The following is a 16212-nucleotide window of genomic DNA, read 5'->3' as shown; positions in this document are numbered from 1 at the left end:
AAATGTTTTATTTAATATTGTAGTATGTAGGTAATATTATTATATTATTCAAACACAAACCCTTATGGAAAAATTTTCCAAGAACTTTTTATAATCTACATATTGCGCAGCAGTAGATGGCGAGGTGTGAAGGTACTTGAGTGAGTCAGTTATTTCGTTTGACAGTTCATTCACCAACCGTTTTCCTGCTCTAAGTTAAGGTATATTTTATTATAAGATAGTTTTTCTGCATACGTGTTTAGTATAGTATGATCTTGCACATACTTTACAAGCGTTTTTTCCACTAGATCTAATAAATATTCGCAGGTAGGCTTAGCAACATTTTTCAAAAGATGTAATTTTAAATGAAACATGCCTAACATATGCGTGGTCTTTATTTTATCCACGTCGGTTATTTGTTGTTTGTATTTCTCTAACATTTGTTGAAAATTCTTTATGCCTAATAAAATAAAACGATATGTACATTTCAATACGGTGAATATTGGATTTTATGCAAGTACTTATACACTCGAGTGATTAAATACTTACTGGTTTCGTTTACGATACTTTCTCGATCGATGTCTTCGTTTTCCTTGTAAATAATGTGAACATATTCCAGACGTTTCAAGTACTTATGTACCGCCTCAAAATTCGTAGTGAAATAATTCAATATCTTTTCCGCGTAGCTCTGATACGCATTGTCAATGTCGAACACAAACTGCAGTGATGGACCATCACTGCATACTTGATCATTTTTATTACCGCAAATCGACGGGCTAAAATTGTTATTACCATCGATTAAGTTTTCAATTTGATTTTAAACAGGCACTTAAAGTTTTAGTTACCTATACAATTAATACAGTAATACAAATCATTTATCTAGCTACCTAGTTGTTAATAAAGTAGCGATTTATTTAGCACTACTATTTAAAATTAGGTGTTCATCACGCCAAGACAACAGACGTATTAATCGAATTTCATCGTGATGAGATTAATATTACAGGCATGCTGTCTCGATAAGCTAATGAGCACAATGACGCATAACATCCTCATTATCTCCCGTTTCTTGTTAATTTAATTTCAATATATTATATTCACATTATCTTTAGTTGTTATTTTATTCACAGATTTTATGAGAATCAATGACGATAATTTCGAAATAATTAAAACCAGACATACCTATTGCAGATTTACAATCAGATAATATAGTCTATAAGATTTATTTTTTTATTATATATATTAGGAGCAATATATTATCGTGCCACGAATGATTTTAATCCAGTAGGTACCTACCATCGAATCGGTTACATAAAAATACATTATTTATACATTTAAAATATGAATCACATAAAGATAGTGTCAGAATTGCTTAGTTAAAAGTAACAACTTCATATGTATTCTTTTGATTTCTAAAATGTTTATACATTTATCCTCAATCACTAAAATTCTACGTAACGAAACGAGTAAGTATCATGTATGTGGTGTATAATAATATATATAATTATAATTACTTATTCAAAACAGTTTACCCAACACTGCGTAATGGTGCCTAAGTGTATTTAAAACTTACTTTGTGAAATCGTTGAATTCGATGTCGTCTAGGAGCGGTGGAACGTGAGTGATAACGATCCATTTCCAGTTTTCCATTAAAAACGTCACGTAAGCAATAAAATCACTTTGCGTGTTATCAAACTCGATACCATTTTTCGTTAAAAACGCCTCCAGTATGAACAACGGCGACTACGTATTGGAAATATTTAATATTATATAGTTTTCATAAAAATCGATGATTATAATGATATTGTTATATTACGATCTATTCGACCGGATAAATAATTATTATTTATTCTCACCTTTGGATCGTCCGAAGACCTGTCATTTTCTAGTGCGTTGTCGACGTTGTCGTTGTCGTGGCCGTTCAGTTGATATAATTCGCCGGGAACGTTCTTGTAGTGTCTGCGCACATCCGCTTCAAAATGAACGATCTGATTGCTGGCTATTTTGTGGAGATGTGACTGCAGCTGGAAATCTACCAACGCGATGAACCGGCATATCCTTTGACAACATTTCAGTTTGGTCCTTTGTTTTACAAACGGCATCGTATAGCTGGTGATACCACTACCACCACCACCGCCTCGGGACTGTGCTATACGTGAGGTCTTTGTGACACGAAATTCTGAGTCGTCCACGGTGAATCCGCACTCGGCCAGGACGCTGGAACACGCGGCCAACACCAAGTTTTTGACCGCCAGGCGTAGGCCCTGTAAGTGTCCGACGGCCGCCTCAGTGCTATTCTCCTGCACGAGATACACACAGAATATCGACAAAAAAAAAATAATAAAAATATGATTCAAATTCTGAGCTATCTTAGCTTATGAAGTTATGTGTGTATAATACGCTGGAAAACAAAGATAAGATTCTACGTAGCAACGTGGCACGTAGGTATTTATGCAATTTATAAAAATAATAAACGTTTTTAAGGTATTAGTTCTATTTGAGGATTTATTATAGGTACTCATGTTATTATAAACAATCTGAAAATAAAACACACAAATAAATCGTAGACATTCCACGTAGTACCTATAGTTATTAAGATTTAAGTTTCTAGTGTAATACTTGAGCTAGTTGATACTGAAGGAAGCGATGTTGTTAAAAAATTAGAATAAATGAGAAACATGACAAAAGATATATTACAGTCGCAACACAAATTTTAACAAAATAATACATTTGTTTTTAGTTGTGTCTAACACTCTAATTCCAAAAGGGATAACCGTAGATACTTAATAATTTTACTAAACATTTATATTAGTTATTAACTTTAAAAAAAAATGTATTTGCTCTCTTTATGATAATTATAAATAGTTACAGTTTTAGACTTTTATTTAGATTTTTTTTCGAAGTCAGTTGATAAAATTTAGGTATTACCTAATTACTTTTTTATTTCTTAATCAAAACGTTTGAAAATTTAGTTAAAGATTTCTCATAAGTTATTTTTTCTCAAAACGTTATTAAAAAATAAATACTTTAATTTTTTTTTATACTTAGTTTAAGTTAAAATGTTGAAAAAATTGGACAATAAACGAAAAATAACGATTTCGGTATTTTAATGTAATTAAGAAAATAAAAATTGTATAAACATGTAAAATTGAACCATTATATGGATAAAACCGAAAATACAACAGAGCAGGTTTTTTTTTAAATTGTTTGATTAATAGGTACCTATACGAGTACCATTACATAAAAATTATATAATTTTTCGTGTAAACAAAATATAATATGCCTAAAAGAGTATTCTCAATTAAATAATTAAATATTAATGTCTACAGTAGTTTGTTTGAAAATAACATTTTAAATTTTAAACGTTTTTGGATTTGAGTATTTGTAACTCATTACATCTGTATCTGTTAGTCATTTCATTATAACTAGGTGAATATTTATTAATTAAATTAAATTAAAAATAGTTAATTAATATTTAGTACTTACTTGTATTATATGTTATTTGTTTGTTATATTTTAGAGTGAATTAATATTTTATACATTATTTTTTAAACAGCAATAATTACCTATTCATAAAATTATTTTTAGGTACACCACTACACTTATTTTCTTTTTTGTTTTTATTCCGATATTTTTTATTGTTGAATATTATTTATAAATTTCACTAAAACTTATAAATATAAAGAGAAGGAAAAATATATTCAAATAAATTGAGCGTATAATTAACAATATATTGTTCATTTTTGTTAATAATTGCTGTATAAAAATGTCTACGTTTTAAATGACAATTGATCTATGTGGGTAATTAAAAAGTTGAACAAATATTAATGAATTATTATACCCATTTATTTATCTTGTGTTCTTAATTTTAAACAACATAAAGCAGACTGTTCAATTATATCATTGAAACGTTGTTATTTTATTAATATCTAAAGACTAAAAACTTTGCTAACTTGAATATGAATAATGTAGGTACAATAACAGTTGGATTAAAATATACCTAAATATAACACGCCTTTCATAATTTGCATGCATTAACAGTTAAGACTAACCTGTTGTTCTTTAAACGCTTGAAGGGTATTTTCTTCCGTAACTGAACCGTTGTACAAGCTCATTGCCGCGCTCTGATAAATCAGGTCATATACCTTTAACGATGCGTCCCGCAGTGGACCGGACAGCATAAATAACGACAGCGGACCTTGTAGTTCTTCTCTCGCCCGACAGTACTTGTTTTGCGAAATGTACTTATACCAGAAGTGTAGACACTTCCATTGTAGGTAGTATTTAAACAGCGGTATCTGTGTACAAAATAATATAAACAATTATATTTAGTATCATCATTTTCATCGCTGCAACGATGACAGTTTTTTTTAGCAAATTGTTTTTGACCAAATAACCAGATAAATACATTTTTATTAATGTCGTTTCTCACCTGTTGATAAAATATATTTTTTTTTTAGATTTTCATATTTGTAGTATTTTCACAAAGAGATGTATATTAGTACAGTGCGAAGTTATTTTTATGAATTAGCGAGGATTTCAAAGGTAAACAAAGTTTTTATAGGTTCATAGAAATCGCATTAATCCTAAAGTTACGCCTAGGGTTTTAAAATTTCATGAAATATTTCATTGCAATGAAAAATAAAATATAAATTATTATATCTTAAAGTTTATAATCACATCAACTTACAAGTGAAAATTTTCAAAAGTTGGTTTATTTTGTGAAACAAAGAAATTATGTATAATACAGAATAATAATAATAACCAATAAGGATCCAATTAATAATACAAGTGATAAATTAAAAAAATATCAAAAATGTATAGTGCATATTTTTGCATATTTACTAAGAATATTTTTTGTGTTTAATCAATATATTATATCTAATCAACTATAACCGATCATGTTTAAAAGAAGAAAAATATTTCAAAAACAGTGAAATTTTCAATTTTGAAATATTTCAAATTTAGAACCCTAGCTTACGCCATAAAAACATCGTTGCCAATATGCATATAAGTAGGAGTAAAATTATCATAAAATTAAAAATAAGTTTCTAAATAAAAGCTTCAAAATTTAAAAGTATTATTGACACACTGCACTGTTAAACAAGAGCTTTATTTAAAGAAAAATATATATTCTATTCAATAGATAATTTAATTTTTTTTATTAAATTAACAACCCATTTCCTCTATAGACATAAGTTAAATACGCCTCTACCACGAAGTAAATTATTTGATTCTCAGTTGAAATTAAAAAATGTCAACGTAGTTTTTCTGAGCTTTATGTCTTTATTTATACTTTATAAAATTGTTATAAAATTTAAATTAATATATTTTAATGTTATATAATAAAATATGCTCAACAGTTGTTTATTTAATGTATTAAGTTTATACCTACAACGTTAAAGTCACTAAATAAATAGTAACTATACCTTAGTATTTAGTTAGAGCTTACATACGCAAGTAGGTACGCCAACTACTACGTAAACTTAATGACATTTTTTTTGTTTAAATATTAATTTTGTATGTTTTTATTAAAAGTTTACTCAAAATCTGAATTGAAAAATAGTCTTAAATGTTTCATCATACATAATTTGTTTTAAGATAATTTATTATTTTTTAATTTGTATTTATAATTTATTATTTACTACTAATATTAGAATAAATTTTATATTATGATAATACTTGTTATAACGTATACCAATACGTTTAACTGTGCATATTATATTATAACCATTTAATATAAAAACCTACACTTACTTTTACGATTTTCTTATATAATTTATATTCCTCTTCAAATTGCGCAAAGGGCGTGAATGACACTTCGTTTTGAAAGTGAGACAGCATACCTTCCTTACTTAGTGTAAAGAAACAATGTTTATTGATATTTTTAAACAAGACAATTTTAAAATCATATGGTGAAAAATATTTAGATTTTTTGCTGACTGCGTAAACTAGATAAATAAATTTGAATTCCATCGTCGTCTTAAATTCTTCGATGGTCTTATCTAGGTTTAATATTTCGGGTGGTTCTTCTTTAACCAGCATTTTTCCATCTTCGACGATAGTGTTATCTTTAGACTCGTTCATATCGACAACTAAACAACATTCAACTCGACATGGTATAATCTCGAATTGTATTAAATCACAATCAAATATTATCTAGGAAATAATAGTAAATGCTTACAATAATTAGCGTCGTCTAATTCGACTTCTTTATCAATCTTGCAGAACAATGCATAATTTTCTCTCGTTTTAGTATACCGTTCAGATATGGACTAATAAAACATAATTCAATAATTGCTACATCATGTGAGTAATGATAACTAGTGCTAGAATTTCTATGCATTTGCATGTTTTTTTCTTTAAGTACAAATTGATTGGTTGTCAGTTATGGCCACGATTTGGCTTATTCTTGATTAAATAGTACAATTTTTTTTTGCATATTTTGAACATAATGCATATACGTAATTGCGCATATTTATACATTTTTGGAAATTTTGTTAATTTTAAATGGTATTTATTTGATGAACATCTATAACTATTGATTTATTTGTCGAATTATCGTAAATATATTACCTATCTAAACTAAAATGGACTTAATACTAAAGAAAAATAAGGGATTCAAAACATTTCTAAAAATGTGTAACATTATAAACGGTGATTATAAAACAGAAGAAAAATATGTTATTGTTATCTACTTTAAATCCGGGCCAAATCACGTCATTTAAATATGCTCTAACAACATTGTGTGATCTGGAAAGAAGTTTCAACCAATATAAATCTTTGATTTCATCGCCGATCGTTCACATTTGAAAATTAAAAAAAAAAATAATTTAATAATAGCATGTAATAATATTAACTAATATTTTTGAAAAAATTGTTTTTGCATATTCTGTATTGCATATTTTGGTAAATAAAATGCATATTTTACAATTTTTTATTGCATAGTAATCCTAGCCCTAATGATATAACATTCAAAATGATACTTGTAAGAACTATCTTATAAGGTTATAAGTTATAACTATACTTGTTATTTTTTTAATAAAATTATGGAAACTCACTGAATGTCCATGTTCCTCTTTTTCGTTTAATGCAGACTGCAAATATTTAGCATTTGACACTTCTATTGTGAAATTGTTTTCTACAAGACTATTTAAATCACTAACAAACAAAATAAAAATAAAAATTACAGTTATACGATCCTACACAGTGGTATAAAAAGATAGATTATCATACTTTCTGTTTATTTTTGATTTTTTTTTTGACGAACTCTTTTGAGCTGACATACCAACACTCATCTAAGGCATTACCAAATAGCGATGGCCTACTAACAAGACAAACATTGTAACATACCAATAGGTTGAATGTACCTACGTTAATTCTCTATTTAGTTTGTATCGATTCAAAGGTCGTCGCTAAGGATACGTTTCTTAACAAGCATTCCAGAACCGTAGTAAAACTTTGATGGATTGTATAGAAATATTTGAATATTATTTACTTAAAAAAAATCACGTTACAAAAACGACCAAATATAAATTATTATGTACTAACTTAAATACAATAAAAACCTAATTTAAACTTTATTTTTATCCAAGGCTAAAGAATTTTCTACAAGTAAACAATAATTAGTATACCTTATCAAAAATACAATACTCAATAAAATGTTTCTAAAAATTATAAAGTACAATAAATTATTTAATAATAATATATTTCTTTATGTTAAGGAAGTTAATCAGATAAATTATAAGAATGATAATAAAAACATAATGATTAATGATCGTATTTCATAAATAAAAATCGTACTAACTTTTAATAGTTATAACGGTAATTTTGACACAAATTCGATTAAATATTAAAATTGATATTAGAATACTTATACTTGGGACGTTGAGAATAATGATCTATTATATTGTATTTTTTATATCTTTCGTAGACCATAATATAATTTAAGAGGCCTAATGTTATTTAATTTTTAAACTTTATTTTTGGAGATGAATTATTAGATTATTAGTCAATGTTAGAAAACTCTCTGAAAAATGATTGTACTAAAAATTGATTATAGCTATGTAATTTTATGTATTTTTAATTGAAAATTTATTATTAAAACATAATTAGTAAGGTATATTGATATTCACGGTTTATAATAATAAACTAAAATATAATTATCACACTAATGCATTGCATATTATTATACTTATTAAATAAAATAATATTGTAACAGGAAATTAAAAAATATTTAATTTTTTTAAATCAAATGTAATATTGAACAAAACAAATTAATCGTATACTTTAAGTATGAAATGTTTTGAAGGAACCTCGACATTAAGTAGGTCACCTCAATGAAAATTATTTTAAGATAATAAGTTTTAAATAATTAACTAAATAAACTTATAATTTATTATCTCATTTATGTCCTTTACAGCTTCAAGTAATTGCAAAGGATGTGTTAAATTTGAAATGATGAGTAACTAATAAAATAAAAAATGGCTTAAAAGTAGTCTAAATATTTTTTTGGTTTCAATATTTTAGTAATGATTCGTTTGATGATAAATCGTAGGTATCCTAGTTCGTATAATTTTAAACTGCAAACACTTATAACAAATATTTTAAATAAAGCTCAACCTTTTTAAAATATTTAAAATGAAGCTTGTATTAAAATGCTTAACTTTAAGTATAAATATTATGTTATACAATTTATTCTATAAAATATTTTAAGCATTTTGTTAATTTTAATGGACTTTATACTTAAAGTATTAGAAGTATTTACTATTTAATAAAATAAAACATAATATTGCTATGAGTGATGAGTCATCTGCAGTTAGTCGGTGACCGTTCAGTCCGCAAAATTCACGTTGATGTTTTAACTTATTGTTAATAATAAATACATCTAGAATGATCTGAAACAATACTTATTTTGTTTTATATTTTTTTACTAAAAAATTCAGAAATATATTTTTAGCGCTTAAAAACACCAAAATAAGCGAAAAATTAGCATTAAAAATTGGTAAATATGCAAAATATAATTGTCAACAAAATTTTTTTTAGAATATGGTAGTAGGCATTTAGAAACCATCGGTATTTGGTCAGCTCTGGACCGTAAATACGACGAATTCAATAACTGCAGTATATTTTAATATTTTAAAAATAATCAAATTATTGAAAATGAATGAAATAAATTATCCGATGTCATCGGCGATAGCAACCAATAACGCACCTGCTATTTAAAAATCAAAATATATGTTTTCGTTTACATATTTGTATGCTTTATTGGAGTTTTATCGTTTATTTTAGCAGTTCCCAACCTAAGGGCCGTGGCCTACAAGTGGGCCATGAGTAGCGTGGGACTAGGCCGTGGACCATAATATAATATTACAGAATTAACGCAATAAACTATCCAGTTTCAAATTTTCAATCTATACATAGATATTGACTCTCTCGTTGGAGATAAGCAATGTAAACAATCTTATTACCAATATATTAAGTTGTTTAACTTGTAATTAGGTTCAATAATTTTTTTATTAATAAACAATTGTTTTTTACACATATATATATATAGGAATGTATTGGTAAATAATGACTTGAGTATACTCCATATTTTTTAAAATTATGTATCTCAAAAAGTTTTTTCTTACTTCATTCGCTAGTCAATATCGTACCAAAAATTTATATAAAACATATCTACCGTTGTATAGAATGTAAAATATAGTACTAACAATAACAGCCGTAACAATTATATTATATTCGATCACTGTCTGTATACGAGTATAGCGTAGGTATATGACCAGATAAGTAATATTCAATCGTAAAATATTAATTTTAATTTTATGCAATATAATTTAAAAAGCCAATTTATTTTTCCATTTGCCACCATTCACCGTATACCTATAAAATGAATATTTTTTTTACGTATACATTGTTATGTGTACGCTGTATACGCTGGTATACGCTGTATGCTCGCATATACGCTCCGATACACCCGTGAATATATAGGTATATACTATATAGATGTGTTATTAGTGAGCCTCAAAGATTTTTTTACAAAATTGGTGGTCTACGCAACTAAAAAAGGTTGGAAACCGCTGGTTTATTTCCTTTCTTATATAAATAATATACTTATAAATAGCACTTAAAACTGTAAATTAGCAAAAATAGCACTAGAAACCGTAAATATGGATAAATTAGTAAAACAAAATGTTTTATACGACATCGGGAAAACGTGGAACACATTTGTATCTTACTTTTGATATTGTATGGTTTACTAAAAAAGTATGCGTTTGTTAGAACTCACGAGACCTGCAAATAAGGCAATAGCATTCTAGGGTTAAATAGAGATATATAATTATTACTTTTAACATATAGTAGATACGTAATTGACGAATTTGCTCACGTATTTTTATTATATAATACGCAGAACTATATAATAACTAAAAACTATAATAAGTATTTAGTAATACATAACTTTTTTTCGCTTTTTCTATTTTATTTGAAATACACGTAACTGACTTATATAAAAAAAAAATGATAAGTTATCGATTAAGTGCCAAAATTATTGCGTTTACAACATCAATAATATTATTAATATATATATGTATAATCAAAATAGTTTAAAACACAACAATTTAATGAACATTAAATCAGTTTAGCTTATAATATATTGTAATATTACCTATATATTTTGTAATGTAAGATATTGTGTATTTATATCTACGTAATCATTATCTACAATAATAATTAGTATGTTACCTCAAAGTTGTTAATACTTTTTGTGCAGTACAGTCGTGTGCTCGTGTATATTGTTGTGTTCTGTAAAATTATTTACCTATCACGTTTAAATTAAATTAAAACGGAACATTAATGCTTAAAAATTGTATTTAATATACATTATACATCGTATTTAATACATATTTTTCTTTGACTAAAACTATGGAATGGTCGTGGTTACACATGTCACCCGAGACTCGAACATTCAAGTTGTTTGATCTTGTTATATACGTTTATATTAGAAATATCTACTGCAACTCATATATGCAAATTTAATGTTACAAACATACATTTTAAGTTGAAAGTTATATTAAACAACTTGCGCTTTTGGAATTTTGGATAATTTTAATCTCTTTTAGTTTTGTTTTTAAATAATATATACCGATGTGTAAATTATATATGATATTATGGTAAACGGGCTACCTATATGGGCTATATGCAAACGATGCATAAGCAAAACCCAAAATTCAAATGATGCAGCGCAACAGTCTTACAAAAAGGTCGAAATGAACAATAGTGAGTAATATGCGCAAACGATGTACGGCCATTGTTATATATAATATAGTAAAAATGTTATTTTAATATTTATAGGATTTAAAAATGTAATACAAAATTCCTCATTAGCTTTTTTATCCATAAAAAAAATAAAAAGTTTACAAGAAAGTCACATTTATTTCTTATGATTGTTTGAAGTTCAAGTTTGAATGACATTGGATATTCATCAATATAATGATAATATTTCTCGTAAAACGTTTTTTGTTGTTATTTAAAAACGAATAACAGTATAGATACACTTGAAAATTACACCAAATGTTTATATGACAATTTTTAGTTTTATTTCTATAAGATATACATATGGATACCTATGTTTTACTTAATCAAAAACTTAGAAAATTTAATATAAGATTCAACATTAGTTTTTCTTATACCTTTATGAATATTATATAAGAATACGTAGACACAATTTTTTTTATATGCATTTGACGGAATTACAATTATTTATTTAAACGATGTTAATTATTTTGTTATAATAAAAAAACATTATTTGTGGGAACTTAAAACTTAAATATCTTATACTATTGTGTATTTTACTAAACGAAATGGCATTTTTGATTTGTTTTAAGATATTACCGTGATCTTATTTTTACTATTTTTTGGTATTTACAGAAAGATGTTATTAAATGTTGAGTTATATAATATGGTTAAATATATATCATAATAATAATTAAATATTAAATTTTAAGGAATGCCAAAATTAATTTTTATAAAAAAAATTTAATGAGTTTATAGCACAAAATTAACTGGTGAATAAGATCACAATCTCTAAAAACAGAAATTAAGACTAAATTTAATTAATACTGTTTAATAATGAAAATAATATAGTTTCATCAAAAGATCCAGCCAGAGTTTCAAATATGTTTAATAATTATTTTACTAATATTGGTAGTTATTTAGCATATAAATTAAATAATCACAAAAGAATCATATGATCTGTTTTTCAAAGAAAATATTTAACTCTCACAATCTTACGAAATTCTAAAAATGATATCAAATCTAAAATATGATACTTATGCAGGTTATGATGGTAGTTTCAGTAAAAATGTTAGTCTAATAGTCTATATTCGAAAATATAAAATATACTCCTTAACATTATATATCTATAATCTAAGTTTAAAAGTAGGTTTATTTCTTCATAAAATTAAACTAGCAATTATTAAGCCACTATTAAAAATTGGAGTTACTACTACGAGTGTTAATAATTATAAGTATAATTTTTTATGATGAGCAATTTTGCTCACATTTTGGAAAAAAATAATAAAAGCTAGATTAAAAGTTTTAAAAAAATTTAGAAAACCAAGGTTAAGAACAAAAAAATGTCTTGTAAAATGCTAATAAATTAACATACAACGCATTTAATAATCGTAATAACTAATAAGGTTATAGCAATTTTTTTGGATTTTGCGAGAGCGTTTGATTCGATAAATCATCATGAAATTGTCAACATATTACTGAATATTGGCTTAAAAAATCAGTTTAAATTATTTCAAGTGCTACATAAATAACAAAAAACAAATTGTTAAGATAAATGACATCGCTAGTAAAGAGATGGCAATTAATTGTGGAGTACCACGAGGTAATGTTATGGCATATGGGTCTCTTTTATACAATAATCATATTTTATTCGATCATTCATATAAACAGCAAAAAGAGGAATTAAATATTTTTTTATTTATCTGTTTGTTAGTTTTTTTATATTACCTACTTATGTGTTTTACGTCTTATAACATTACAACAATCAATGTGTGTGTGTGTGTTTTTTTTTTTTATTTTCATTACATCTTAAAACTTCAATCTTCCATTTCGAGTGTGATAATTTCTTGTAACATTTGGATTTAGACAATATAAACTTTGAAAATATTATTTTAAATTATAATACTATACCAATATTAATGAAACAATAACCATAATCAAAACAATAATTTTATATAACGATCATTAAAAGTCAATCGTCATACGTAGATAATCAAACGCTATTCCTGTGAAAAAGAAAAAGTGTGATCAAAAACATACAAGACCTTCGATAATTAGAAATTAATGGCTAAGTAGAAATATGTTTAATTAAATACAATTATTTATTAACAGTCTACTCATTTATATTTTATTTGGAACACCGAAGTCTTTTTGTGAGAATATAATATACGTCATTATAGTATTATACTATACGTAATTATTATAATTGTTAAAAGTTAATTGACAGATTTATTATTTACTATGACGATGACGTAGTTATTAGATTTTAATGCTCTGTATTCTCTATTAACTGTTCATTATCAATGAGTAGTAATGACTATAGGCAATGGTGGGATTACGTTCATTGAGTTCCGTGGATATTATTTCTTTGAAGGCCCTATTTTATCAGAAAACAAAATTTATTAAACACTGGTCTGTTATAATTGGTATAGAATAATCAATAAAAAAAATTAATCAAATATGTAAAGTAAATTAATAATTTCTTGAATAATATAATTACAATAAAAGTATTTTTTTTCTGCTTCTATGAGCAAATGGCTTGACCAACTATCATAATTTATATTTTTTAGCTCCCTAATTTTCTATTGAAATCATCACAAGCCCAATAAGTTGCGTTTGAGACATGGTCCTTCTGAGATAGTTTTTAATTAAATTTAAGTTTTGAGAATTTTATTTCTGCACTTGCTAGAGTAATCGGTAATACAATAGCTAGGAACAAGTAAAATATCGTTAACTAATCAAGGAAACAAGTAATTAAATTATTATTTTTAATTATTAGTAATTTATACTCATATTAAAAATACGGCCACGACTCACAAGTTTTACCTAAGCTTAGGTATAATCAAAAGAAAATAATACATTTTCAAAATAATCAAGAAATATAAAAATCATAATCGGGGAAGTACTTTTGTTATTTTAAATATTAATATACAATACTCCTAACTTTCTTAAAAATTAAAATACCGTAAAATCATCGATAAAACACGGATTATGTTCTTATATTTAAGTTTTATAATAGGTCATTTCACTATAATATTTAAGCTGAACACACAAAATTGAAACCACTGAACATATATTTTGGTATGGTATACGTTAGTAAGACAGAGACAACACACCTCGTCAATTTTTAGATATATCATAATACAATCATGTATATACAAATCGAGTATAGGTAGCACTAATGGAATTGTGGAATTTCAATTCAATGATAAATGATTGTATACAATATTACGATGAAATTACTAATTTTTATGAGTAATTTTTTTTCTATTAATGACTATTAGCTTACTAACCCACACCAATTCCCTGGAGGTTTCACCCTTTTTCATTTTAAAATTTGATAAATGTAATTTAAAATTATTATATAAAATGCATATGTTAGATAAAATAAACAAAATTTATTTATATTATAGAAATATACGATAGATAGAAATAATTTTGAAAAAAGATCAATAAGATCGCATAAATTAAATGTTTTTAATTATTATATGTATTCTATATTAAAGTGGTGAAAAGTTTGAACTTTCTTCCTTTATGAAGTTCCTATGAATGAAAAATGTTTTCTCAATTAAACAAAATAATTAAAATTGTTATTTTTTGTTTAATAATATCCAATTTTTTTTATGAAAATTTAAACTATGTCTAAAAAAAAATCAGGTATTTGTATTTTTGAAATTTTGGTAAAAACTTTTTACGTAAAGTATATTTTCAAAACTATCGAAATTCAAAACTTCTTAAGTACAAAAACATTTGAAAATGTTCACGGTTTTAACTTATTTTGTCAAAATTTAAAACTTCAAAGTTCATAAATAATTTATTTGTGAACATATGTTTAACTCCTTTTTTTATTTCAGTAACTTTGTAACTTAAAATAAAACTTATGAAAAAATGTGTATTGAATTGTCAACTAAGAAATATTGTTTTCATCTATTTGTTTTTTGTTTAGTAGGTACTGTGATTTTTAAAACTTTTATCAAAGCTCTAGCAGTCTAGCTGATTGAATTTTCTGCTAAAAATCACCATCCAAGTTGAAAATCAAAGCGTGTTTACAGAATCTCTAAAATGCGATGATAAATACAAATATTCAAAAATGAATAATCACAGAGACTCAAAATTATGACCAAATATTTGCATTAGTATTTTCTAAACATTCTATTTACTATTTTATATTTTTATTTTTATGTTTGACTTTTGAAGTTTTCCATTAATTTATGATAAAATATTACATACAAGATTCCTATACTGAACTGTACTTATAAAATTACAATTTAATTTTTTTTTGCAATTTAAATATATACAAGTACACAGGTCCAATTTTTTGTTTCATAACTGTTAGAAGTTTAGACTATGACAAAATTAAATATTTAAAACGAAAAATAACTTAAATAATTATTTTAACATAATATCCTTTAATAATTTGTAATTTAAAAAACTAGATATTTATTATATTTATAGAATCAGTTTAATTGGTTAAAGTATTTTACATGATTAAAAAATTTAAAAATAATACTGTAGAATACGTATTAAATAGGTACTGGCGGTACTGGTTTGCGCACAAATACCAAAAAACAGTTGAGCTTTAAACCATACACATGGTTTGCTCACAGTTACTTTTTAGTTACCTTGCATGTTAATATTTGCTTATTAATAATTGTTAATAATTAGTACTTGTTTAAAAGTATTTATATACATTTTCTTTCCCCCTTAACAGACTTATAGGACTGTCTATGATTGTATCCAGTTCATAGATTTGGTTGATACTTGCATATCACTAAATAATAATTGTTAATATTTAATACTCACAGTTTAAGTTAAAAATGCATGTTAATACTTATTTATTAATAATTGTTAATTTTAATAAATTGAATATATATAATTTGTTCATAAGAATTACGTGTCTATTATTTTCCGTAATAACAGTTTCCCATTATTTGCAAGTATTTA

General features: G+C 25.4%; 1 protein-coding gene across 1 annotated transcript; it reads right to left on the bottom strand.

The window, feature by feature from the left end:
- Positions 1–48: 48 nt before the first annotated feature.
- On the bottom strand, positions 49–7274 carry LOC132924786 (dynein axonemal heavy chain 6-like). The gene is made up of 10 exons (XM_060989231.1): positions 7213–7274; positions 7038–7137; positions 6161–6251; positions 5734–6071; positions 4029–4274; positions 1833–2276; positions 1550–1719; positions 529–755; positions 265–439; positions 49–190 (listed from the first exon to the last, which is right to left on the bottom strand). Exons 1-10 carry the CDS (start codon positions 7272–7274, stop codon positions 49–51), a joined length of 1995 nt encoding a protein of 664 aa, XP_060845214.1.
- Between the last annotated feature and the right edge of the window lie 8938 nt (positions 7275–16212).

This window comes from Rhopalosiphum padi, chromosome 3 (assembly GCF_020882245.1).
Source record: "Rhopalosiphum padi isolate XX-2018 chromosome 3, ASM2088224v1, whole genome shotgun sequence".
In the NCBI taxonomy this organism is placed as follows: domain Eukaryota; kingdom Metazoa; phylum Arthropoda; class Insecta; order Hemiptera; family Aphididae; genus Rhopalosiphum; species Rhopalosiphum padi.
Note: the sequence above shows the minus strand (reverse complement) of the source record. Positions and strands in the feature narration are given on the sequence as shown.

Bases quoted from the DNA above. Each gene is read 5' to 3' on its own strand.
- LOC132924786 (XM_060989231.1), bottom strand. From the start codon at position 7,274: ATGAGTGTTGGTATGTCAGCTCAAAAGAGTTCGTCAAAAAAAAAATCA. The intron at 2,277-4,028 runs GTTAGTCTTAAC...TATCTCGTGCAG, and splicing joins AAGCGTTTAAAGAACAACAG to GAGAATAGCACTGAGGCGGC. The intron at 191-264 runs GTATGTGCAAGA...ACCTTAACTTAG, and splicing joins GTGGAAAAAACGCTTGTAAA to AGCAGGAAAACGGTTGGTGA.